The 26,659-nt window shown below is 47.3% G+C and overlaps 1 protein-coding gene across 1 annotated transcript; it reads right to left on the minus strand.

Annotated features, from left to right (window-relative positions):
- On the minus strand, positions 1-25,514 carry LOC119375242 (uncharacterized). Its single transcript, XM_037645424.1, has 4 exons — positions 25,338-25,514; positions 24,193-24,266; positions 1,431-1,640; positions 1-592 (listed from the first exon to the last, which is right to left on the minus strand). Exons 1-4 carry the CDS (start codon positions 25,512-25,514, stop codon positions 1-3), a joined length of 1,053 nt encoding a protein of 350 aa, XP_037501352.1.
- Positions 25,515-26,659: the final 1,145 nt, after the last annotated feature.

Below are 26,659 nucleotides of genomic sequence, written 5' to 3' on the forward strand. Positions count from 1 at the left end.
TTAGGCACTTCCAGCACAGCTGAGCTGAAAATGTCTCACGAGAGCTTCTCTCACGTCGCAACCTGTGCCTTCTACAACGTCTGTGGTATGGTCAGGCTGTTGGAGCTCCTTGTCGTTGTTCTGAACCTCAACCAGCCAGTGTTGGAGCAGAGTGTCACCGAAATGCTCACACATATTGTTGAGAACACAGCAGGCACGGATGGCAAGGCGAGAGGTGTCAAGGTCGCACTCCATCCCTTTCATGATGAAGCGAAACCTTGCCTTTAGCCTACCAAATGCATTCTCAACAATGCGGCGAGCTTTGGAAAGGTTGTAATTGAACAACCTTTGTTCGTTGCTCAACTGTGCCCTGTGACTGAATGGTTTGATGAGGTTCGCCGTCAGTGGGAAGGCCTGGTCACACAGGATCAGAGGTGGCACAGCAATGCCACTGATAGTGAGTAGTGGCCGGCGGAACAAATGTCCCTGGACCGCATTTTCCAGCAGCGAACGTTGGTAGACGTAAGAGCCGTGGCACCGGCCAGGCGATCCCACACTGACGTACCGGAACCTGTACCGGTGGTCCACCAGTGCCAGAAGAATCATGCTGTACCTGCATTAGAAAAAATAAAAAAAAACTGTTCACTAATTCACGTTGCTTCTACCATTATATTAATGAAACAGTCAACCCTTGAAGGGCATGACAGGAGTAGATTTAGAGCAGAGAAGTGCACTTCCGGAGAACATGAAAATGAATGGCAAGGCTGAGCAACACATTACATAATGACGTGAACAGCGCGTGTAATACACAAGGGCGAAGAAACGACGAGGACTAGCGCTGAGTTTCTTCGTCCTTGTGTATTACACGCGCTGTTCACGTCAATATGGAATACCAACTAGCCCGGTCACACACATTACATAAGTTTAATTACAGAGCATATAATTTACACATTTTACCACATATTTCTCACAATATTGCTACAGAGCATTAGGGTACACACTGTCTTTTATTGTTACTACAAAGTAATCAGAGGTCTTGTTTTGACTATAGAATGAGTTAATGAATTGCACGGAAGTAAAGATTTAGTTCGGCCTGATGACGCAGTGATCAACTTTTGTATAGTATGCAGTCGTCAATGTTCCAAGCCATGGTGTTGCTTAGGATTGTTATAGCAGGCATAACAAGTATAACGATGCCTAGCTTGTATACATAACTAGCCTGACTGTTGTCTGGATTACAACGCACGTTCGTTCAGCTGGTCAATCATCCTCTCCAGTGCAAAAATATGACCTAACTTGCCAAATAATTCCGGTGTAATGAAAGCGCAACCCATGTGCAAACTGCGACTTACCATCCTTTTTAATTCCTTTAGTCGGTGGCGCTCTCCTTGGGCGGCGAAACGGGAAAATGACACCCGTCTAGCGCTCCCACTGCCTGCGGGAAACCCAACATTGCCTTGAATTCGCGGATGTGTTCTGCCATGCTCGACACTGTGGGCATGTTGACCCACTTGGTCTCCATAGTCTCGATCACGGCTTCGCACAATTCTTTGTAGGCTTCGTTCACGGTTGAGCGTCCCACGGCGAACAACTCCGCGATACTGCGTTCTTCGGCTGAGGAACACAGTCGGTACAGGCCGATTGCGACACGTTTATCAACCCTATTGGAAAAAGTCAAATGGTGGACATGGTGGAAACCACCATCCACCATTATAGTGGATTAATGTAGTGGGTGGATGGTGGACGGTGGTGGATGGTGGGTGGATAGTGGACGGTGGCGGATGGTGGACGGTGGTGGGTGGATAGTGGACGGTGGCGGATGGTGGACAAGGTGGGTGGATAGTGGACAGTAATTTAGGTGGGCAGATGGTGGACGGTAGCCTTGGTGGCTAGAAATTATGCTGTGTACAAGGTACCTGGCAGGTACGGAGATGGCGGGCATATTTGTCAATGAACTATTTCCCTTTCAATGCTATTTCAGTTATATTTCAAAACATATTTGCCTGTTACACAAGGCATACAGGTTAATCACAGAAAACCAACTGGTATCTCTCAGCTTTGGTTCCAAATGTGTTATCAGGCAAAACAGGCACAATAATACCATGTTTGCACTAAGCAAAAAACAGACTGGCCCAGTGAATAAGTTTATACCCTTTTCTACATTTCTTGGCGTTATGCTTACTCCTTTGCCTCGACGAGCAGCTTCTGCAGAAAACCCTTGTAGAAAACCCTCACCACGACATCACGGTAGTTCCTCGGTGGCTATAATTGAAGCAGCTACAAAGAGATGCATTTCTCCAAGCAACCTGAAAAATATTTAAAAAGCATCATTAAAAAATATAAATGATTTGTTTAGAAATCAATATATTGACGCGTCTTACACTGCTCCTTTCAATTAAATAAATAGATACTATAGTGAGTCCTTATTGCAAGTATTGCATGTTGTTGGGCTAGCTGGTTTATAGATACAGCAGACACCTTTAAAATGGGCGAAGACAACACGTTAGAAGACGTAAATAAACAGACACACACGAAGCGCACGGTGTGTGTGTTCTCTGCGCTTCGCTCGTCTTCGCGCAGTTTATACGTGTCTGCTGAACTTACGACTAAGTGACTTTTGAATTAATACAGTAAAATTGCACTACAAATCACTACAGCTGGTGAGGTACTACCGGCTGTTATACTATTTTTTCGCCAGTTGCCGTAAGCGAAATAGTGCCGGCATTCCGTGCGGGGCCAATTACTTGCCCTCGCAACAGGTCGGCAGCGTTAACGTGATGGTAGCCCTTGAAATAAATCTTATTAAAACCACAAGTGGGTCAGTTCTCGCGGCAATTAACCTACCCCTCGCAAAACGAACGCGCGATTCGCTAGCCCGCGTTGAGCAAGAGAAAAAAAAACACACCGAAACCACAGCCTAAACTTTCAAACGTTGCAGCGGCAAAAGAAATCCACATTGGACGATGCCGGCGGCCAGCCAACGGGGATACACAGCCGGCCAGTTGACGCTAGCGCTGCAATGCCGAACCCCCACCCAATTCCGCCTTCCCCAGAAGCCCACCTACTACATTATATCGTCCTTCAGGGGCGGATTCTGAACAAATTCCCGTAATTTCCGACGTAAAAACTTATGAGTGCACAAGGGTGCTAGCATAATCAGTGTTGTTTATTGCATCACCAAATGAAACTTATCGCGCCTCACCGATTCCCAGTCACAGCACAACCCGGTGGCAGTAGCAATAATTTTTTTTAGTTTGGTTATTACAAGTGCAGTGACGATTGTTAAATACCTGTGTAAGACGAGAGCCTTTCTGTCGAAGATTTGATCTATGCTTTCAGTTTTACGGCGGGTAGTGCGCCCGTCTCACATATCCAAGCACTTTGTAACAGTAGCGATTAAGCTGTTCACAAACGTCGGGCGGGAGCAGCTTCAACACAACTGCAAAGACACTCAGCACCACCGTATTCAATATCCCTTGGCAATACGCATACAGCAATAATAATGCATAACGTGCACAGAGTAGCACTCACAGCCACCTACCTTTCGCAAGAGAACATGCTGGCAGCGTACACGTTGCGACGTCCGCCGGTCTTCAGGTGATGTAACAAGTCAGCGTTGGCTGACCACCCCGTTTGCAGGAATCCGTCGGTCTAGAGGCTATATGGTCAGTTCCCATGTGCACGAATTGTCACGTCGGTTCTCCATGCCACAGCGCGCGTTGCGAGAAACTATTCCGGCACACTTAATCGATGATGATCACCAACAAAGGAATCGTACTTTGGAAGCTGGCGCCTGCAGCTGACTTAGTGTGCCGTGTACCGCGCATCATACTGATTCAAGATGTTCCGCCTAAGTCAATGACCGCAACGTAAAACACAAAGCACGGGCGCGCACGAAAATCTACCGCATCAGCACAAACACAATCACCACGCCATGACCACGTTGAAAGCAGCGCGCCGCCATGTCAGGAAAGAAAAATCTGGGAGGACGACAGCGGCGACGCCAGTGGCCACGGCACCTAAACGAATTTCACTTCCGACGCTAGCGGACGTGACGTCACCGCCGCCATTGAGACAGCGCCTATGGCGAACACGGCCTCAGAGACGGGCAGTAGACATTAATCTCGGAGGCTAGGTTGTAAGGAACTCGCTACCAGGGTGCCCGCAAAGAAGGCAGCGTCTTCAAGGCTACACACAAGCCATTTCAGAGTCTAATCGACCACTTAAGAGCCAGGATCGGGAAGCAGCTGCTACTCTAAGCCCGGCTGCGACAACAGATCAGAAAATAATAACTGCTGTCAAGGGTTTGACGACGTCCCAAAAACACGAGCCGCTTTTGCGGAACGACAACAAAACAAACGGTTGCTGTTCATTCTGGAAAAATAGTGGTGGTCCCCGACGCCGTAGTGTGGGGGCTCCGGAAATTTTCTGGCTTCAAGAGTTGTTAGAGCCGATATGTGACTGATTGGGGCCCCCTTCCCTCTTTACATTCTGCTTTACGCTAGCAAAATCTAAGTATCAGCAGAGCAGACTAGTTGGCTATCCTGAACAATAAAATAATGCTTTGCACCTTGCAGCCGTTTAAATCTTGATGTTGTTGCGCACGCGCAAAATGAGATTCTGTTCTGGACGTTAAATTGTGAGAATAATACATTCCTGCTCAAGCCGCTAAATTCATTTTTTTAATAGCTGAGCGAAAAACAGTTCCAGCTACAACCCGGATACGTGCAATGACAGCAAGCGGAAGAACAGTGTTGCTGTGTGGGGCTGTCACAAGCGAATGCCTGGGCCATTGTGCAGACAATCAGTAGCGCTTCACCAGCGGCACTTATGATGCGAGGTGATTGGTTGCAGCATGCAGTCGCCTTTCATGTGTGGGGCGTAATCAAAGACGTTCGCCGAAGCATGCATGGGGCGTCGAAATCAACGAAGATGAATGGTTTACATCACGGAAGCCGTAGCGCACATGATGTTGCCATCATGTTTACTTTCATTTCTTTTGCCTTATCATAAATGTGAGTGAGCAGCAAATTAAGCGCGAATGTTAGAGCGCAACAGGCGTGGTCTCGGATAGGTACATCCTACGGAAGTCCAAAAGTTAACTGCTATCCAGTGGTCACTAATTTCGCTTTTTCTTCGTGCTCGAATCAATATTCTCAGCCAAGAAAATCGTATTAAAATTTACTAATAATCAGGCAATACACTCTTGAGCATTTTTTCGCGATCAGTACAATAGGTACAGCAAACAAATGTAGCATTGAAAACGAAAGCTGAAGAGGCTCAACCACTCACCACAAAAATACAGATTTATTTCATGTCAGTCAATAAGAAATAAAGAAAATGCATGCTCACAAGGGGTGTATTACAAATACAAAACAAGTTCGATCCTGTCTATTCAGTTTTACAATGCTCCATTAGGCACTACAAACTCGCTCAAAATGCTGTTCATTTGCACTGCAATGATATTTCAAATTATACTCATCATAGTTGCCACTGCTTTCGAGTTTAATGACAGTGTATGGCGCAGCTTCTCCAGCATGGTGCAGCACGGTACACCATCATTTTCCTCACCCACCATTCCCTCGCTGCTTTCCACCATTCGCGCCATAGTGGGCGCTGTCTCCTACCCCTACCCAGTATTTCGCTGCTGCACTCCACCATCGTCCACCATCCTTTCCACCTTAGCCAGCTAACATACACCATGCCACCCACCACTGTCCACTATAAACACCATGATGTCCAGCATACCCAGCATTATTTCCACTATATCCACCACCTTTTCCAGTATCCGCCATGGTAGTTTTTCCGATAGGAAAGCGCGATGGCTTCGCGCATGTTTGTATTCTGGCGCTCGAGCAGCGGTCCGACTGCGTCCACGATGTACCGAAAGGTCCCCCGAGTAACGCGGAACGCTCGCTTGAAGAATTTGTCGCCAAGCAGTGGCACGGTCTCCTCGAACCACCCCGTCTGCCGAGTGAAACACCACCTTTCCCTGTTGACGCTTCGTTCTGTCACCGCATCCATAGTCTTCAGCAAATTGTTCACGAGCAACAGCTCATTCTCGATGGCGTCGGCTTCCTCTTTCGCCGCTTCGATCCCAGCATCAAGCTGCATGATCGCAGCCGCGTAGAACACCATAGCGGCCTTGTCATCTGTTTCACGGTCACTCATGATGGCGGAAAAGGCACGTACTGAAACCAATGAAACGAAATGAATACACGTAACCGCAAAACCAGGCAAAACTACGTGGTGAACTTCGCAAACCCGGAAAAAGCGGCCGGACAGGTAAAGCGGTTATAACGTAGCCACAGTTTCGCTGTTCAACAAACTTATAACCAACTCTACTTATAACTAATAATGCGCTTATAATTATGTATAAACATTTTTTTTATATTTCAGAACAAGACAACGCACAAATGTGTGCTTTTAAGTGGATTTATTTTAGTTCACTTACGACGACATGAAAACGAAAATAAGATTAGCAGCGCCACAAAATGTTTGCGAGAAAATCCTGAATCAGTCAACGGCCGTTGAAAACCGTCGTGTGGCAACGCGAGAACTCCATCGAGTTCGATGGAGTTGTAGCGTTTCGATGGCCATTGGCTCAATGGCCTTTCAAACATGCCCGTGTGTCAGGGGTATAACAAAGTTCCGTCACCTGTCGATTTTTAATCTTAATGTTTAGGCTCCAAAAGAACATAAAAATAGGAAGAAAGTAATAAGGTACGAAACAAAGCCTGTATTTCGAAATGAAATTACATTTTTGCAGCGGCGTACACGACCACCACAGAGCATACAGCTGCCAATACTACAATTAAGTTACAATGGTATCTTGAGCGCCCACTTTCGCAATAAATGTAGAGAGCCTCTCCTTCCACTACGAATGGATTCTGTCTGATGATACGGTGCAGGAAACGCACATATGATGACTCCTGTAGGCTATATGTGCAATGTTTTTACACAATAATATTATTTATTACAGCTACGATCACTTCGGAACTAAAAAGTCAACGGGGAGTATTGACGGGGGCTAAGCAAAGAATCTGGCGAATGGCAAATGGAAGGTAACACATGCAGCTGTGCCACGCAATTCCGCACCAACATTGCTGCATTGTGAACTCGGAAAGAACGAGATTCCCGACTATGATGAGATATTCATCTGGATGATGCTTGAGTAGTGAATTATCCTTGAGCTAGCTCAGCGTTAACATAGCTTGAATTAACACACTGTTGTAGCTTACTGATAAACTCACAAACCGTCATCTTTATTCCAAGTGTAGATAAAGTTATTATTTCTTCATTTTCAGACTGCTCTTCACGAAGAGAGCATGCAGAAGGAGATACTTCTGTGGTACACTTTAGTAAAATGCGCGAGAGAAGCACGTATCTTTTTGGCATTTACTGGTAGAGAATCTGATTTTTTTTACTGAGTGAATCGCTCAACTAACCAAACAATAGATATCGCTCTACGCAACGAAATATACTGTCACGCATTTCGTGTTAAGTATATATCGCAATTACACGTAAATCTGACTACTGAGTCATATAACTCTTGTGTGCGAATAGGATACATTAATTTCTGTATGGTTAAGGTATCTGGTGAACATGGTGTCAGATTCCTGTTTGGTGATCCGAGATTTTCTTAGTAAAATGGCGTCCCAATAGGTTTTCGTTCCGGCAATGCTATTCCGCTTTCATGCTCATAATTATTACAAAGCTGGAAGACAAACTGGCTACTTGGAACATATATGTACGACTGCCATCCGCGAGTTTCCCGACAGATATTGACTGCGCACAGGCCATTCATATAACGTTGCTCGTCCAAGTGCACGTACTGTCGCTTGCTCGTCATCATTTTTCTATCGCACAGCCAAAGTCTGGAACGGCCTTCCCCACCACATTGCTTCCATAACCACCTCACCTGTCTTCATCTAAGAAATAACGAGATTTATTCGTGGACAAGTTCTGTATCTTTTGTTTGTAAAACCACCCCTTATGTTACACCCCTCCGGGGTCTTTAAAATAAATAAATGAAATGAAATGAAATAAAGTCGTATCAGACAAAGAGACCCTACAAACAATTGTAAGTGGTTGTGGGCAATAATATCATAGCCGAAGCCCTTACAAAAGAAATGAGCGGTGTACTAACCAGCATTGCGAATGATATGAACGAAACAAAATCTGTTCATGAAAGCTGGGCAACACATATTGCAAAGTACCGGCACAAATAAAGAGAAAGAAATAAACTTCCTGCGAGATTTCAATATTGAACCGCTACTTTTAATTGAAAGCTAAAATAAACATGACGTCACCCAGCTTTTCACATAGCATTATCTTATTACGAAACGGCGGAATATGTAGCGTTAAAGTAAACGTGCGGCTCTTGCGATATATAAGGTAAACTGTGAACACACCGCTTCTATCGCAACTATCGCTATGTTACCACAAAACCACATTCCGTGCCTCATAATACTCCCTCGGGCATACTTACAGTTCCAGTAGTCCTAATCCTTCTCTGGGATCACCGCATTCTGCCAATCAATTTCGTAAGCCTTCATATCGCGGGTACGACCGTACATTTTACTTCGCAGTGTTTTCACAGTAGGCAATGCAGAATGAGACTTTCGCATTTTTAACGATACGCCCTATAAACTCGCATAACCTTCTGGATTGCCCCACAGCAGGCGCGCGCACCCTGGCTTGACTCACCGCCGCCAGGAAAAGATATGCTGAAATGATGTATTAGCATGCAGAGGCCAAAGTTGTCTCAGTATGGTCGACCTTGTAATCCCTACACCTTAACCTTTGCAATTAGTCGTCGCTGTACGCTACACATGGCGGGCGTATAAGTTCCTGAGGTTTCTCAAATTGTTCTTCTAACGCAAAGAACGACACGAGAAATGCATTTGCGCAAATTCTTGCATGATGATGCTACTGGATTGATTGCCCAATCCCTAAGGGGGATCATATGGTCTTCATTTTTTTCAAATCCTACTAGTGGATACGACGTCAATTAGAAAGAAGAGTTATACTTAGTGAATCCAAATGTTAAACTACTGAATAATCCATTTTCCGTAGCCTTTAAAATAAACAAACAGGCAAAACATTGCCAGCGATCCCGCGAACGTGAATGTCCAGCATAGCTGTTTTAAACGCCACACATGCTGATTGGGGGGGGGGCGGGGGTATTATTACTTTAGAGTAATGGCAGTGATAATCGCTATGCTGTCGCTGTGGCAAACCATAATTGGTTCCGCGACCATTTTCAGCTTGACGAATTTGTTCCTTTCGTCGGGCATTGTATTCACGCTGGTCTGCTGGTGTCTTCAATTTCCGTGACCTATGCATGGCTGTCTTAGAATGAACTGAATGAGTTACTATACGTGTCTCTTTTATATATGAAAACGGAAAACACGCGGTAAGAAGGAAGGGCTTCGACTTCATTGGAAGTCCTCGTGTGAAGTGCAAAGCAGCTGCAACCCAGTCTCTACCGGGAACGCGTGGGAGGCTGTTCCCATTGTTCACAGGCGCCTTATCATTCATCATGTGGTTTTGATGCTTGTTGTGTGCTTTTCTTCATTGAACCAAATACTAAGCTCTATGATTTATGCCTCATTGCAAACGAAGGCATTTTTTGTCTTTAATTGTGAAAGGCCCCTAAACCACCCTGAGGTCGAAGTTTAGTAGTGGCGTTGCAGTTGTGAGCGAGGTTTCAGAAAGGCAGGAGATCGACCTTTCCGCAACCGCTGCTTCTCTCACTACCTTACAACTCCCTTTCGTTCAAAGGTGCCGCCTCAGGAAAAATAGTTTTCCAGGGTGTTGTAATAACTGAGATCAGAGCATTACGCGGGCGTTCCAGCAAATTCCAAGAACGTTGTCTCGGACCAAACTGGAGTTAAACATTTCCGCAGCTCTGTCTTTATAGTTCCCATTGGAAGAGATTGGTCACTAAGGGTGGAGCGGTTCCGTAGCGTTTTCGAACTGTAACTGAGATTTCTGCAAATGGCCCAGCACCCTCGATATATCATGGGCTTCGTTATGTGCATCACGCATAAGTGGTAAATAAAAATTGCTACTGCGCGTAAAACTTTCAGGCGTCATGGGGCTAAATTGCAAAATAAAAAAACACAATTTTCTGGGCCAAAATAATGATATGATTACGGCGCCACCACATAGTGACAGTCTCCTGAATAATTATGAACACTTGGGCGTTCTTTAAGGCGCATATAAATCTATGCACGCGAGCATAATATCTCAGCAGCGGCGTACATGGCTACCGATAAATCTGCCTCTTTTCTCGCCATATAAATCGCTGACTCACATGAAGCGCGGACTTGCCTCCAAATCGAGAGGCGTGGTTAAACTGTTCAGCGGCTGAGAGCTTCGCCAATCTAGCATGCATTATAAATATGGCCTCGTACCGGAGGCATAAAATGCAAACGATGGCCGTTGTTCGACGCTTGTCGCCACGAGAAGTGGCTGCCGGTATTTTTCCCACCTGTCAAAACCTTACGAGAATCATTGAAACGAAGCGCATTCAATTTCACGCCTGTCCTGTTTTGTTTCTTTTTTGCTTTTTTTGTCTTTTCCAGGGCGCCAGAAAAGCAGGGGGAGCTGTCCTGTGCGGCCATCTTTGCATATTTCAACCTGTCGTGTTCAGCGCTGTCAGACCCGGTTTTTGCAATGTTTTCCCTGTTGGGCAAATACAAAAGTACTGGAATGCGAGCTCAATGTATGTCGCTGAGAGGAAAGGCAAACGCGGTAAACACCTCTAGGCGACGCTCATGCTGCCCTTTGGGAAAGGGTTTATGCGAAACAGAAGCGTGAACATCAAACATCTGCACGTGAAGGGCTTTGTGTAATGCGCTATACAAGCTGCTGTACATAGTACAGTCAGATGCACCGATCCTCTACACTCGCGACTTTGAAGCTGGCACCAAGCAATCTACTTGTATTACAGAGTTGCATGATGTGAATGCTCTGTTTTGTTCTTTCAAATATACTACCTTTCAAAGTGGCCCCTTTATTCTAACATAAAGGCTTCCTGAACAACTTTTCTAAGGAATCATTGAATGACCTGGGTATCGGAGTTTATCGCCTCAGCAGTAAATTGTCGCAAACATTTGTCGTATCATTAAAGGAAGAGCGGATGTACAGGAATTTATCACACACTTTGGACACATTCTATCTTCTGTCGACCCGACAAGCGCGCTGGAATCTACACAGGAGGGATGACAATTGGGAAAAAGTTATGTCAGCGCGCGTCATAGCCGTGAGCGCGCGTGACAGAACGCAATCGCACTCCCCCGCTATGATTCGTGTGCGCGTACTGTAATGTGTAATGTTAGCACACTTTAAAGAGCGGGGCACCGGCAAGTGGCGGCACCCCGTCTCTAGAAGCGCATCTGATCCAAGCGCCGCTCTTGATTTATGTCGGCTAGTGGCCAACAGCAGGCTATCTGTTGTTCGACGTCAAACAGCAGGCGCCCCACCGAAGACTGAGGATGGGCCCCTGTATGAAGAGAGCACGCTTGAGAAAACGGAAACTTCGCACTCAGCTGTTGTCTCCTTGCCTCGCATGCTGCAAAGCTGGGCTGTGATGTTCATAACAATGGCTGCTATCCGCAGGATGTGTTTTGTCACCAAGTGCGAGGGGTGGTTCATGACCCCTTTAAGTATTCATCATAAGAGCACTTCTGCTCAGTGCTGCACCACGCATGGTAATTTGTGAAATTTACGCCGATATTAAATGTCGTTTCAACAGCGGGCTATTGTCGAGGTATAAGCTAGCACACCAAATAACTGAGGTCAAGATTAAGAGCACGCGCCACGGTGGTCCGGTGGTTTGACGCTCGACTGCTGACCCAAAGGTTGTGGGATGGATTCCCGGGCGCGGCTACAGCATTTTCGATGGAGGCGAGAATGCTTAAGGCCCGTGTACTTAGATTTAGGTGCAGGTTCAAGAACCACAGGCGGTCGAAATTTTGGGAGCCCTCCACTACGGCGTCCCTCACAAAACGTCGTGGTTTCGGGACGTTAAACCCCAACAATTCTTCTTCTTCTTCTTCTTCTTATTATTATTATTATTATTATTATTATTAGGAGCGTTGATTTCTGCCTCTCGTTATTTCAACTCCATCGGGGTGGATTAAATAGCTTTCATTGACATCAGAATTGTCCCTTACTGGGCAATGGGGAATGCTCCCTCTGCCCCCGTCGTCCACATGCAGCAGCACCCCCAGTTTGCTCCTTAAAGGGACACTAAAGAGCAAAAATAATTTTGTCGTATTAGTACACTACTTTTTCACGATACCAGAAACACCACGCTTGCTGCGAGAAGACGCCTAGTAAGCGAGAAAAAGCGCAAAAAGAAAATGTGTGTGGCGACGCCACCTTGAAGTTTCCGCACCATTCGCCGTGACGTCACATATTTTGGAGGCGCCTACTAAGCCTACGTAGTTCCTAATCGATAAAAATTAAGTAAATCTTCCTCTGACATGGCCATAGACATAACATACCAAGTTTGAAGAAATTTTGTTGAGCCAGTGGCGCCAAAATACGATAAACACAGCTTCAAATCTATGACGTCATGCATGGAGATTTCGGCGCGAAATTTAACAATGAAATATTGACATGATTTTCTCTCCTATTATTAAACATATGATGGTAAAATTACAGACATTAGATTTCTCAGAATACAATTTATCAATCTAAACAGATTCATTGTTTCTCTTTAGTGTCCCTTTAATTTAGTTCTGAACGCATCGTACAATCTTGGATTGTACATTGCAAAGACTTCCAGAGTTCAATCAAAATAATGAGAAAGGTATTTTGTGTACGCCCCTCTCAATGCATAATTAGTCCGCCTAGATACGCCTGCGCAGTCCCAGTCTACACCAGGATGTGAAGCACCAGGATTGTCTGGCGACGAAGAAAACTTAGTTCCTCCCCACCTCTGGATACCGCCCCCCTAACCGAATCGTATTAAAAAAAAAGAAAGATTATAAGACCACGGAGCCAATCTGCAAATTACCCATTTAATATAACGCAACAACCGAAACACTATGATTCGCTAAATTTCTCCCACTTCCTTGCCAAACTGATTATGCGATGGATGAAAGAAAAAGTGCGGCAGAGGAAGTTCTTTGGGCTAATCAAAACTGCAGGCAATCCAAGCAATAGCGAACAGCTTTTCATTTCACGAGCTTTTTTATTTGTTTGCAGTTTTTCGTTATGTCGAAACGGCGCCCTCTTCGTTCCCGTTATCAGTTTTGGCATTCTGGCGCACGTCCGCCGTAATTAACGAGCACAGCTAATTAGAAGCGGCCACGTTTTTCTACGCCCACGTAGTTTTGAAGAACAGAAATTGTGGCTTGGTGATTTTATTTTTTAAATTGGCATTTCCTCATCCTAGCGGAAGGAAGGAAACCGAAAGACTGAAGGTTGTGACGTTAACCAGAAAGGCATCGCGTTGGCTACACTAGGCTGGGATGAATTAGAAAGGGATGAATTAGAAAGATGAGAGGAGGGAAGGAAAGAACGGAATGAGCGCTGAATTCGCTGACGCGTGCTGACCTGCACCAATATAGTCAAAGGGGCGTTCGAGTTGGTATGTAGTGAAGCACCCACATTTCGTTCCTGCGTGAGAAGCTTGCAAGATTTGCGTTTGGGAAACGATTACGGGTCAGAACTTCAGCTGTAGTGAGAGAGCGATTCAAACTTTTATCGGGAATCTCGTCTGAACTTATCACAACAAGCATATGAAGATGATTGGTAGCACAAGAGAAATTTTATTCGAACAAGCACGCTGCCAGTGTTAGGAATTGCCAAAGGAAACGTGTTCTTTGCGAACACCAATTTACTAACCTAACAAATGAGAAAGAGAACTGCAATACACCCGTTTGTGAAGAACTCGTATTGATGTACAAGTGGCTATGGCATGAGTTGCTAAATAAAGTGTCGTAGTTTTGGTTACCCTATACGGTGGCCTCTTTGTGACGGATGTAGAAGTGTACATTAGCCGTGTACTTCGACTTCGACGTATGGGACAAAATCCAAGCGGCATAAGTGAACGGTAAGCCCTGAACTATGGCATTTGTTGTAGCTTAGCGGTGTAGCTCTGCAATGTTCAACACACCAGGGAATCAAACTGATAGTCTTGGTTGCCTCTATTCTTGCCTACTTCCTAATGATATGCATCCCGGTTTTCTCAAAACTCCCGTGCGTTGCGAAGGGTGTACGTTCACCCACAATATTTACAGAATCGAAATATTTGGCGCATATATAAACAATTCTTAAGGAGTTACAGTTTCGCCGCAAGGGCGAAGCAATGAATGCGATAGCAACAAATCGGCATGCCATACCAAGAAGGGCTAGCAGCTAACTTCATTATGATCCGAATTGGCGTACGTCTACAAAACGCGGGCATGGGGGAATACGGAGCGAAGCGGCTTTCATGTTGTCTATCGGTTGAACATGAAGTAAGTGGTCAGAGCATGGTACCTACAAGGGTATAAGCAGTCATTTCAATCGAGCTGGAGCGCTCGATCATGACACTCTAATCAAAGTTCGCAGTTTCTGCCCGAGCGACACAGCTGACCCTTAATATTTGGACTACCTTATTGACTGAAAACTTTGCAATGCATTGTAGAGTACTGGTTCCTGAAGGGGGGCTGTTCGATTCGAAGTGCGAAGCACTTTAGGTGCTCGGGCTGCCGTATGCTCTCATCGCATGTTGTCGTCGTCGTCTCATGTCGCTTGGCTTTACGTAGTTAAACCATGCCCGGAATAGTCATCTATAGCTTAGCCATGTACGGCAAGGGGGCGGGGAAGGGAAGCGAGGCTGAGCAGGAGCAATGTGAGGGTAAGGAGGAGGGGAAGGAGAAATGGAGTATGCTGCACTTGTATGCTGCCATTTTATGTCGCCGCATGGCGTCACGCAGGCACAACCATGTATATGACATCCCTGTATAGCAAGGGATGTGAGGGTGAGAAGTGTTGTCAGGGTGACGAAGATGGAAAGGAGGAAGGGAGAAGATAAGCATAGCATAGTAATATATGGTGTCACGCTGGCAAAACCACGCATAGCATAGGCTTGTATAACGGTACGGCAAGGGTGTGGGAAAGCGAAGTGAGGGTGAGGAGGAGGGAAATGAGGAGGGGATAGGGTAAAACAGAGTATAGCTATTTATGGCATCACGCAGGCAACACTATGTATAACATAGCCCTGTATAGTGCGTGCGGCAAAGGGTGCGGCAAAGGGAACTGAGAGTGAGGAGGGAAACGAGGATGGGGACGGCCAATGATAACATAGCCATGTATGACGTCACACAGGCAAAAACCATGTATAGCACAACCATGTACAGCAAGAGGGCGTGAAAGAGAAGTGAGCATGAGGGGTAGGGGAAGAGGCAGGGTGGGGGAGGAGGAAGGGACTATGCTGTCATCGTATGCTGTCGTCTTATGTCATCGCTTGGCGTCACGCAGGGAAACCCCTGTATAGCATAGCCACTGTACCACAAATGAAGGTTTGCCTTTCCGCCATGTACGCCGAGTATGCTGCGCGTTGCTGAAGGACAGGCGTATCACTGCTCCGCACTTTATACAGATTTCAGAAGTGTAACTGCTTACATTTTTTTTGTGTTGGGTGAAGTCAAATTATGGCACGGTTTTATTGAGAAAAGGATAGGAAAATGGATAGGATGAGGATAGGAAAAGCGAGCTAAAACTTATTCAGTATTTTAATGCCTCTCCGCATAGCGTGGCGCTGGTATTCTTAAAATATTGGCAAACTCAAAGCCCTGGGAACTTCGAATATGTAGCCGAAATAAGTGTGAGCACTATATTCGTTCCTGGGCTGATACAATGGGCTATTGTTACTGCCTAAGCGTTTTACGGCTACTGTCTGTGCCTCCGTCCGCCTGCTCGTGCGTCTGTTTATTAACACATTAGCTCTCAGAAATGCTGGACCAACTGTGGAGAACTGAAATGTAGAGCGCTGAACCGGGAAGATTGTTCCGGCATATACCATATTCAGCCGCATACTACGGACACCTGGCGTAGCGCAGTGAGCACCCATTAGTATTAGTTAACCGAGGCTCAGTGTTGACTAATGTCCGCCTCTGTTTGCTAATCGATGACGGTTAAAGAAGTGATATTCCCGGTGAGTTTTTGCTAATGCTGGCTAAACATAGGCTAGCGTCCTGTCCGATCCATCTCGCAAGCTGGTTGCAGCAGGGGGGAAGCTACGAGGTGTAAGGAAACCACATGCTTGAGCAGCAAAGCATAGTTCAGTTTGTAACTGCCTTTTAAATGGAAAATATTAGGACAACTGCGTTTTCTTGGCACGTACAACGTGTCCCAGCAATAGAGGATGCGCTAATAACGATTCGCATGTACGTCATAAGCGTTGAATTATTGTATCAATAACTGCCGGCAATAGTGATGGCGAACCAACATGGCATCGCCCATGAGGGCTCCATCGCCCGCTTCGATCCGAACTCGCGCTTGCTACTTGCCCGCTATTGTGACAGGAATAGATGAACGATGGAATCGGCTATCGCCTTATTATTGAAATCAGCTGCTTGTTCAGCCACGCGTGCTAAACCTTGTCCCCACGAATTCCCTACAAATTATTGGAAACAACGCAAAACAGACACGACTACGTTGCTGTCGAATCGTCAGGACGCAAATATAACGCGAACACAAGCGTCGGTTTAGACCTTACGGGCCGCACCGCTCACGATGGCGAATTCGTAATTTCGAGGCGCAAGGAGCAAGCTTAGGAGGGTGCCGCGACGTTGTTTTATTCCGGTGCTATGTTTGCTGCCCGACGTTGAGCATTGGTTGCACCCGTGTGCGCGCTTTAGTCGTCCAGCGGCTCCTCTAGTTTTAAAGCAAGTCTTTCTTGGGATACTTAAACGGAGAATTTTGATCTGTCTTTCTGTCTTTCTGGTGCCGTCACTCGATTCAGCTTCTCGGCCAAAGTTGAACCACTTGCCCAAGGGCAGGCATCTTGAACGGCTCACTAGGTTTCTTGTGTACATTGTCCATCAAAACGCAAACCTTGCTATGAGGCACGACATCACTAGGTGCATTAGGTGTTGTTTCCTTTAACAGAAAATGCATACATACGTAATTCTAAAGACCCTGTTCTTAAGCTGCGCTGAAAATGAGACTGGTTTAAACTTACTTCCTCCGTGCCCTCCAACAGCTCATTGTTGTGTTTCGGTTTCGTTCTGTATTGCGCGAAGCTGGGCGCCGCTTGGCATTCCTGTTTAGCCAGGCGACGTGTAAATAAAAGAGTGTGTGGAGAGTCCGTTGAGCGGCTCCTCAGCGCTCGCGCCAAACCACGTGTTCGGGCTGGCTGGCGTCCGCGCCGGTCGTTTTCACCGCCGGTTTCGCCTGCTTGCGCCGGGACTACCAGTCCGCAACACAGCACTCATGTTCCCGACGTTTCAATGGCGCCACTCACGCAGCGCCTTCTATGCTTTGGACGCATTTGCAGCGAAGCACGCAGATACGCGGCCAATTTTTTTTTGTTTTTTTTTCAATGCCACGAAGCTAGCTCTTCGAAGGTTGGTTCGCCTTAGTTCACGGAGGTGCCGTGGTGCCACGCCAGCTGAAGGGTACGACTGCTTGCGCCACGCGTGTGGCTGCGCTCGCGACCTCCTGTTCCAGTGGGGATGCTGTAGACGCGTCATCCTCTCATATATCACGCCTCAGTGAGGTCGGTTCCCTCGTACTCTTCGATTCGTAGCTTGAAACGAAACCGCCGCCACCGCACAGCGCTCGTGCGCACCCTTAAAGCGAGCTTGTGCAGCAGTGGCGTGACGCGTCCTCATTGATAGCGCGCATGGCGCCATGAACGGACGGAGACGCGTCATTTAAAAAACCGTTTTCTCTCAAAGCGCCAGAGCGACAACCAACATAGTGATCCGGGGGATGCAAGACACCGCCCCACGAAGAAAACCACTCAACAAGAATTGACCAATGACCACTATGTCCTTCGTCGTGAGGCACAAACCTAAAGGGTAATTTTCCCATAGCATAACCACGTATAGTAGAGTAAGAGTACGGGAAAGGGAGGCGAGGGGAAAAGACGGAAAGGAGGAGGAAGAGGTAAAGCAGATGTAGCCATGTTTGCGTCACGCAGGCAAAACCATGCGTAGCACAGCCATGCATAGCAGTGCAATACAAGGGGGGGAAAAGAGATGGAAGGGTGAGGAAGATGTAATGGGGGAGAAGGTAAAGCATAGCATAGCCAGCATAGTATACATAGCCATGTGTAGTACAGTATAGGTAGGGTGTTGGAAAGGGGATAAGAGAGAGGAGGAGACGTTCGTGAGGGGTTGGAAGGGCGAGGGGGCACAGCATAGCCGTGCATAGTGTTATCTAGCAAGGGTTGAAACCGAGAATTGAGGGTGAACAGGAGGGAAAAGAGGAGGAAAGAGGGCGCCTCTGCATCAAAATTAAGGTTTCCTTTCCCGCCATGGACGCGAGCAGGCTGAACGTTTGAAACGGCAGTGCGCTTGCCCGTGAACGCGAGCGTCGCTCAAGGGCAGACGAATCAGAGCTCCGCATTTTCTACAGCTTTCACGTTGAGTGCAACTGCGTACGTTTTTCATTCTACAGCTTGCTGCAAAGTACTGACATCAACGGTATTTGCACACACCGCTCGAATTTAAGTGAAGGTTCGCTTCGTGTCTGCGCTAAGTTTAGTTTAGTTCGGAACGAACATCTTCTCTGCTGTAAGCGCAGATTGAAAATTGCTTGTGGCATTTCATTCACACCATGTGCGGCATGTATCTTCTGTATTGCTTGTGGTGCACATCTAACCTAAGATAAAATTATTAGCTTCCATCACACCGGTCCGCCCAGCCTCTTCAATCTCAAACAGCAAGCACCTACGTCTCCTGTTAAAACGTCCACGTAGCATCATGCTAAAAGGCATGTGACAGCAAATCGCTATGAATAAAAGCCTATAACTCCGCTTTGCGGATTACCCGAACTTTGAGACTAACATCAAGGAAGCCTAAGTGATTACAACGATATTGCATTAGTGCGCTAAAATATTCCGCTTAATTTAACGTTCGCTGCTGCACGAGGATAGCTTGGTCGCGACTAATGAGATAAAGAAGCAACAAAAATAGGCAATCACTGTGACAAATGGGGTCTGTGAAAATATAAATAGACAGAATATATTTCGGCTGTGCTGTTGGTTACTATCGTCCTTCCAGTTCTTTACAAATCAGTATGGAATGGCTCACAACGTATTGTGGGGAAATAACTTTTTATGAATTCAATTGGACGAAAACAAACCCGCACAAGTATGTTTGTCAGTAAGCCATTATGAATGTGGTAATGACGTTTTAACAAGGACAAAGTGGCAGCGTTAAACGAGTTGACCGAATACGTGTCCAAGAAGAATGTCAGGAACCGCATGCTTCCGTATAAAAAAAACGACGTGAAATAATATGTGACATAGCAAAACGACAAAATAAATACGCAAATCGTTTGTAGACAGCAAAAGGGCATTTACTTTAGCTGACCCTGCGAAGCTCTCGAAATGATGCTAGCAGGGGCAGGCTCTCTGTCTCGTTTCTTTTTTTTTTCTTCTTGCACTGTTAAGGGCGTCGCTTGACGTCTAGAACTCGACAGCGCGCGAGATGAGAATGAAGAGGGACGGGCACTGCGCCGCCTCACTCGAGCGGCAAATCGAGTTTGACGCTGATAAAAAAACGTAAAATGAAAAATAAACGCACCCTTTTCGCGACGACGGCAGCAAAGAGGGCGCCTTATTTGCCCGGGTTTTTTTCTGACTAGAAGCGTGCATCACTACGCAAGTGGCGCTTCTTGGGACTTAGAAAACGCTCTCTCACACAACGCTGCTTATCTGAGTGTATAGAAAATCATAATAACTAGTTCTTGCGGGGATTTCTGAAAGCTTAGTTTGAGGTATTAGGTGACCGTTGAGAATAATATATGGTGCCTTGGGATGCATTAAATGCAGCACTTTCGTGTTTGCGATGGGGCGCGTCATTCAGGGTTATCTCATTTACGTAATATACCGTCAGGTTGTAATGAAACGGGTCTCTTTCTGAAGTAAGCTGAGCCGTCTGGTGCTCTGTTTTGAACCAGTCCGAGCTTAGACTTCAGGTACTACATAATGGCGGTTGATATGCATTCCAGGACAATATTGGAAACTCGTCTGGTCGAGTTGTCGATACTTGAAAGGCAGGCTGGTTAGCTGACATGAACATTTTTTTGTTAAGTAATTGATATATAGAAGACTGATAAGCACAGTCATAAAACGCAATGCTCATCAGTCAGAATACAGAATGCTCTTTTTGACAAGACCTATCTTAGCAAAAGTGGTCTCTGTCACAGCTAATAATGCGAATAAGATGCTTTGGCGTATATGCATTCGGGAGCCGCAGGTATCATCCATCTCCCTCTTTCCACTTTCTTGGATTGGTATTCTAAGAACGACGCACCGCCTCTCCCGAAGCACAACCTCCTGAACAAGAAACTCAACCCCCGAAACTTTAACTATTAAAAAATAATTCTTTTTTGGTTGGAGCTACTATCAAATCACATGGATTCTACGCCTTCTTTATAGGCTCCCATCAGTGTCAAAATAAATGTGACGTCGTAAAGGAGGAAACGTAATCGATTTTTCTATGTGTCGAGGAACTGTTGCGTGGCGAAAAAAGGTTACAGTATGCAAATTGCTTTGACCCTTAGTAACCACAACTAGATCTTGCATCAAAGCGAAGGGACCACCAGTTGGAGGTCAGGGATTTTCCTTGTGGAGGTGATGTGTTGCGTTATCTTTTAAATGTGGAGAAAATTCAGGGTCCTGGTGTCGACTCACGTCATCTCCTGTCATCTGTCATCAGCTGTCATCTCATGTAGTCGTTTGGCGTAATGCAGTCAAAGCCATGCATAGCACAGCCATGTAGAGCAAACTATAGCATATGGGCAGGAAAGGAAGTGAGGGTGAAGAGGAAGGAAAGAAGGAGGGGAAAGGTAAAGCATAGCATAGCCTTGTATTGCTTAGCTTAGCAAGGATGTTGGAAAAGGAAGTGAGGTTGAGAAGGAGTTAAGGGGGGCGAGGAAGAGTGAAAGGAGGAGAGGGAAGGAACAGAGGAGAGGTCACGACGGCATCACAAATGAAGGTTGTCTCTTTCTCGCCATGAACGCTGAGTAGGCTGCATTTTTGGAACGCAAGCGCTTGCTTGCCCGTGAACGCCAGCATCGCTGATGGCCAGGCGAATCACAGCTCTGTACTTGTACAACTTTCACATTGAGTGCCACTGCATACATTTTTTTTGATAGACCTGTTCGAAACTGGAACAGCTTGAGATCTAGCATTGTATACATTACATCAAATAATGCTTTTTGGCACACATTGAAAAAAAATTGTTAACGTGCCTAGGTAAGCACTGACCTAGTTCCCTGTTGTAATAGCCTACAGGGCGATGCAGGTAACTAATAAACAATAAACAAAAGAAATTAGCATATCTCGCTGTAATTGTTACATCCCCATTGCATAGTAGTGATTACTTAGAGTTCATAGCTAAGTATTCAGCTGGGCGTGACACGACAAAAAGAACAAAAAGGTCTGTACCTGGTTTCCGCTGGATGGCGCGAGGAGCTGAGAAAACCACGAAGAGCGCAAAGTCTACATTCACATTCACACAAATGGAAGAATGGAAGATAAATCTGGCGTTCACGAGACGGCCGATTCCGGAAGAAGCACCCACATAGCAGTAGAAGTTCTCGATGACACCTGAAGAAATCGCAACACTACATACTGACGTCTTCCTGCGCTGTGCACGACGAAATGGGCCTTTATATTTCAAGGAGCAAACTTCGGTGGCGCTGTTTCAATTTTTTTTTTCGCATTCACTGTCACAACCAAATCTTGGGAGCCGTGTTTCGTATGAACGTGGTTCGTGGTTATACGACGAGCCACACGAAACTTTTTTTTTACTTGCCAAGTGCGCAGAACAAATCGCAAAACTTAGCGGCAGGCGCTGGTTTGCGCATACAGTTCCTTCTGGTGCGCACGCAGAGAATACACCGTCAGATCGCTCCTGAAGTTCTGCACTTCTTGTCGAACAAACCGACACAAAATCGGGTGTAGATAACAACACGATGCCGCTGATGTCCTCTCAAGATGCGCAGGTGGTGTGCCGCTGCTTCTGCCACTAATTGCCCCCCTGAGTAGTAGTCATAACAAACCACTGAAAAGACGAGCCGCACAAACGGTCACCAGGGTTAATGACCTCGACAAAGTGCACGTGCCGTCCGCTTGCCAGCTGCAGAGGTGAGCCGAGTGGATCGCTTGCGATGTTCCCGTTACCCTGCAAAGTCGATCAAAATTCACGGATAATAGCCTCGAAAAACGGTGCCGGGCTCACACCATTTGTTGATAATGTCAACTTCAGAACTTTAGGCAGTGCCCGAAATGCGAACGATCAACGCCCACCACAGAACCACGTCGCCACTTGGCTCGCCGACGACACGCCCCAAAACAAACTCTGGCCTTGGCAAAAGGCTCCCTGCTTTGAGCAAGTAGCCCAGCATAAACTCACACTGAGCGAACTGCTAACACTGGCACTGCAACAGCTGCAAGGCGCAGGCGATGGCCACGATGAGGAGGGGTAAAGGTCTCGAGTGCGCCGGGGCGAGAGTTTACGAGAGCTACCCTTCCTCTCCCTAAGGCCCGCAGCGCGAGATGCGGCGAGAAAGCCCCGACGAGCTTCCTTTCCCTAAGCAACGGTGAAGCGAGAGAGCCGGCGGTTCGAATAAGGCACGCTTCTGCGTGGAGCGCTAAAGAGAGTGAGAGAGAGAGAGCGCTCCGGGATCGGGTGTTCTGGCCTTCTCCGCTTCCTTGCCGCCTCGCACTTACTAGCCTCTGGCACCTGAGGCTATAGTTATTGTTAGTATTTTGCTCTACGAGCGCCTCCCAAAACACGACACTTCGAGCGGACCTCGTGGCTGTCGGGTTGCGTGGCTCCACTGCGCATGCGTCGATGAAGTGCAACGCCATCTAGGGGCGATGGGAACGAAATAAAACAAAAGTTCCTACCTCTTTCAGCGCCTCTCCGGTGCCGAAACGATAGGCTGGCAAACATCGACTAGGCACAATTTCTTACGGCAATTCTCTCGCTGTGCTCTCTATTTTGCCCATTCCACTCCTTTAGGAAACTACAACACCTAAAAATAACGATTCAACTAAAACGTTGATAAAATTTTCCGATTCCAAGACTGCGTGCGAAATGATGTTGTCGCTTTGATCACGTGCCTTAAAAGAAATACAAACATGTTCCTTCCGCGTGAGGCTCGGCAAACGCGTTTCATTTCGGTGGACCATTGGATAGAGCCTTTATTCCGCTATCAATAAGGAACACGAGAAAAGTTGGGCGGCTTTCATAAAAGACTCCAGAATTAGTGAAAAAAAAATGCTCTCACTATTTGAATAAAGTATACTACGCATTACCGAGAGCCATCTGAAATGTCGTATGTTCAGGAAAGTTGTACGAATGAGTTCTGTAAAACAAATGTTCCTTTGTCTGCTCGGCGCTGGACACTCTAGCAACAGGCGGAAAACACATAACCCACGTGTCATACTTCCCAAGACAAGTGCATACATATTACGGTTAAGAATGAGGTTACAGGACTTTCCTCTGAACGACAGTTTTTCTGCAGTGGTACTTTCCAACCTAATTTATAAAAGGGACATGTTGAAATTGTATCTTTTTTTTTTCACTCGCGCGTAGTTACTGTGACTTTCCAGCAGTGACAACTGATATGCAAACCACTTGCACGACAATGGTTTCACGTTGCTGTAGGTGCTATTTTCAGGGAAAGCTCACTGATGACGTCTCTCTCTCTCTGTCTCTCCCATCTTTCCACTCCCATTCCCTTTCTCCCGGCGTAGGGTAGCCAACCGGACTGCTGTCTGGTTAACCTCCCTGCCTTCTCCTTAACGTATTCCCTCCTTCCTTCCGTCAATTCCCATTACGTTTAATCCCTATACCTGCAGCGGGGATACATGGTACAACGTCCGCTTCTGATGCAGTAGGTACCGGTTTCGATTCCCAGTGCCGACCGGAAACCTGCCGGTTTTTCCTAAGTTCTAGATGAGTACACCGATCTGGCGCTCGGTTGTTCTTGGGTGCTACTCACGAAAGGTTGCCTTACAAGGATCTGTAAAGGTCCTTGCGCGCACCGTAACCCTCCTCAACCTTGGTGCAATAGTCGAGCATCCGTCGCTGCTGTGGAAGGCAGAGAATCGCTGACACGGATGCCCACCTGTGCAACAGGTACAGGCCCACTTCCGGCCTGGTGCTTTACGAAGTACATAATCTCTTCGGGCGACAACCACCCTGTGGGAAATTGACGGCAGGGGACCGCTAGACCTAGTAATACCATCATCCTTCTTTTTTTGTAGATGCGTTTCGATACTGGTTTTATTCTCCTCTGAGATTCACGTTTTTGGGTGAAGAACAGGGTGTTGGTGCTGATTTCTCTTTGTGTTATTTTGCAACCGCGTTGTTGCCGGGACGTGGAGCTAAGCAACTGTGTTACAGTGATTTGCCTGAGCCAATATCTTGTTCACCCTTTTTTTCTTTCTTGTGGCTTTGGTGCCATGTGCTCAGGGCTGCGGCGTTATACGCGATGCGCAGCGCCTATAGGGGCGCCACTGAAAGCCGCGTAATGGCGGCCGTTGGAACCGCTGGCGGGTCGCGTAGCAGACGCCTCCTTTCACTGCAAGCATGGCGGAAGGGCGCGCGTGCGATTTGCTGCTTGTGCGCGTCCCAAATAATTACTTTTGAGGCGATAGTGCGCGCAAAGGAGCCGCACTTTATAATAGTGGACATGTGTCCGATGCCAGAGCTGTGTTGGACGACAATGCCACCATACGCGCCAAGTGTTTACCACAGACAAGCATCAACAAGCTTCCCTACGAAGTGGAGCTCATCGTAAGTACACCGCTTTCTTTATAACGTCGCGATCACAAATGCCTCCATGCGTTGACCCATGAACCAACGTTTCTTCCTCGACACAGTAGCTTCGTTTACGTGCCGTGTGTTTATAAAGTAGATTTTGAGGGAGTGCTGTCGCACCGGCGCATGGATTTCACGGGTGCGGCCACGCGAAGGGTCAGCATTGGTAAAACTTTGAGAGAGAGAGAGAAATAACATTTATTTACACATCCGGCGTGTGGGAAGTCCCCGGCCTCGCAGGGCGCGGATGTTCCCTATCTTAAGATTACGGCTATTAGTGTCCGATAATCTCAGAGCCTAGACCTCGAGGATGTTGTGCTCCAACTAGGCGACAGTTACTCGGGTGCCTCCGCGCCCGTTGGACGGGTCGTCGGCTCCTTTTCTCCGTTGCTTCGCCAAAGCCTCCTTAAGCCGCTGGATGGCCCTTCGTTGCGTCTTCAGGTCTTCGGAGCGTATCCACGCTCTCACCTCTTCGGGATACGTGGCGTCCTGGCACTGCCCGTTCCCACTGTGCATAGCACTGTTACACCCTCCCCACATGATGTGGCGGAGAGTAGCTAGTTCACGTTCGCACACACTGCACTTTGCGTCCACGAACATGTCGGGGCACACGTGCCGGGCCAGAGCCGGTGTCAGCACGCACTCGGTCTGCAACTGTCGGAACTTTACTGCCTCCGCGCGCGAGAGTTCTCAGTGCGGGTGCGGGAAGGCTCTCCTGACTTCTCTGTAAGCCGCCAGGATCCCACCGTAGTCGGTGAGGGGCTCGAAGTCCTCTTTTTGGTCTTCTCCGCTGGTCTCGGAGGGACGGACTGCCGCGGTCCGGCACGTAATGAGATCACGGGCCGCGGCGTCCGCCTCTTCGTTGCGGTTTTCGATGTCGGGTGCTAGTTGCCGACCCATGTGGGCCGGGAACCACTTGAGAGCAATGGTCGGTCCCGCAGCGGCACCTCGGGCGGCCCACGTGGCCTCGATGGACCTCATTAGCCGCTCCGTGCCCTGCCAGATCGTGCCTCGGGCGAAGTTCTTGATCGCCGACTTCGAGTCGCTTAGCACCGTGCGCGTACCCGGTAGGCCCATGGCCAAAGCAATCGCCACCTCCTCCGCCTGGCCGGCTGTTCGGGCGCGCACGGTACTGGCTGTTAGCAGTTCTCCGGTAGTAGCTCGGACCACCGTCGCTACAAAGGCGTTGCGTCTCCTCGGATACCTTGCGGCGTCCACGTAGACTGCACCCTCGTCTTGTTGGTGCTGACGGGCCAGCGCCACCGCTCGTGCCGCTCGCCTGCCCTCGTCTGGTAAAACTTTGAAACCAGCACGATAAACTTGTGAAAAAAACGCCAGGCCTGCGCTGAAACCGCAGCACAGTCACAGCGAAAGCTGGAAGAGCGGCGTTTCTAGAGCCCGTTGTAAGCTCTCTTGGGGCTACAATACAAGTACACTAGAAAGGTACCCACTACGCCATAAATCACAATTTTTGTGAAGTTGGGAAGCACCTACTAAACCATTATTCGTCATTCTGCGGAGAAGCGAGGCACCAGCTACACGTCTGTAAGGCATTATGTGCACTTTGTTGACGCGACGACTGATGACGATGAAGAGTTATGGCTCAGCCCTTTGTAATGGGTTGGAAGCTTTAAACGGCCCATCAGTTATGTAATTTGCAT

The sequence above is a fragment of the Rhipicephalus sanguineus genome, chromosome 11 (genome assembly GCF_013339695.2).
Source record: "Rhipicephalus sanguineus isolate Rsan-2018 chromosome 11, BIME_Rsan_1.4, whole genome shotgun sequence".
NCBI lineage: Eukaryota > Metazoa > Arthropoda > Arachnida > Ixodida > Ixodidae > Rhipicephalus > Rhipicephalus sanguineus.

Bases quoted from the DNA above. Each gene is read 5' to 3' on its own strand.
- LOC119375242 (XM_037645424.1), bottom strand. From the start codon at position 25,514: ATGCACAGTGGGAACGGGCAGTGCCAGGACGCCACGTATCCCGAAGAG. The intron at 1,641-24,192 runs GTAAGGCAACCT...TTTTTCCAATAG, and splicing joins AAGGACCTTTACAGATCCTT to GGTTGATAAACGTGTCGCAA. The intron at 593-1,430 runs GTTGGGTTTCCC...TTTCTAATGCAG, and splicing joins ATCCGCGAATTCAAGGCAAT to GTACAGCATGATTCTTCTGG.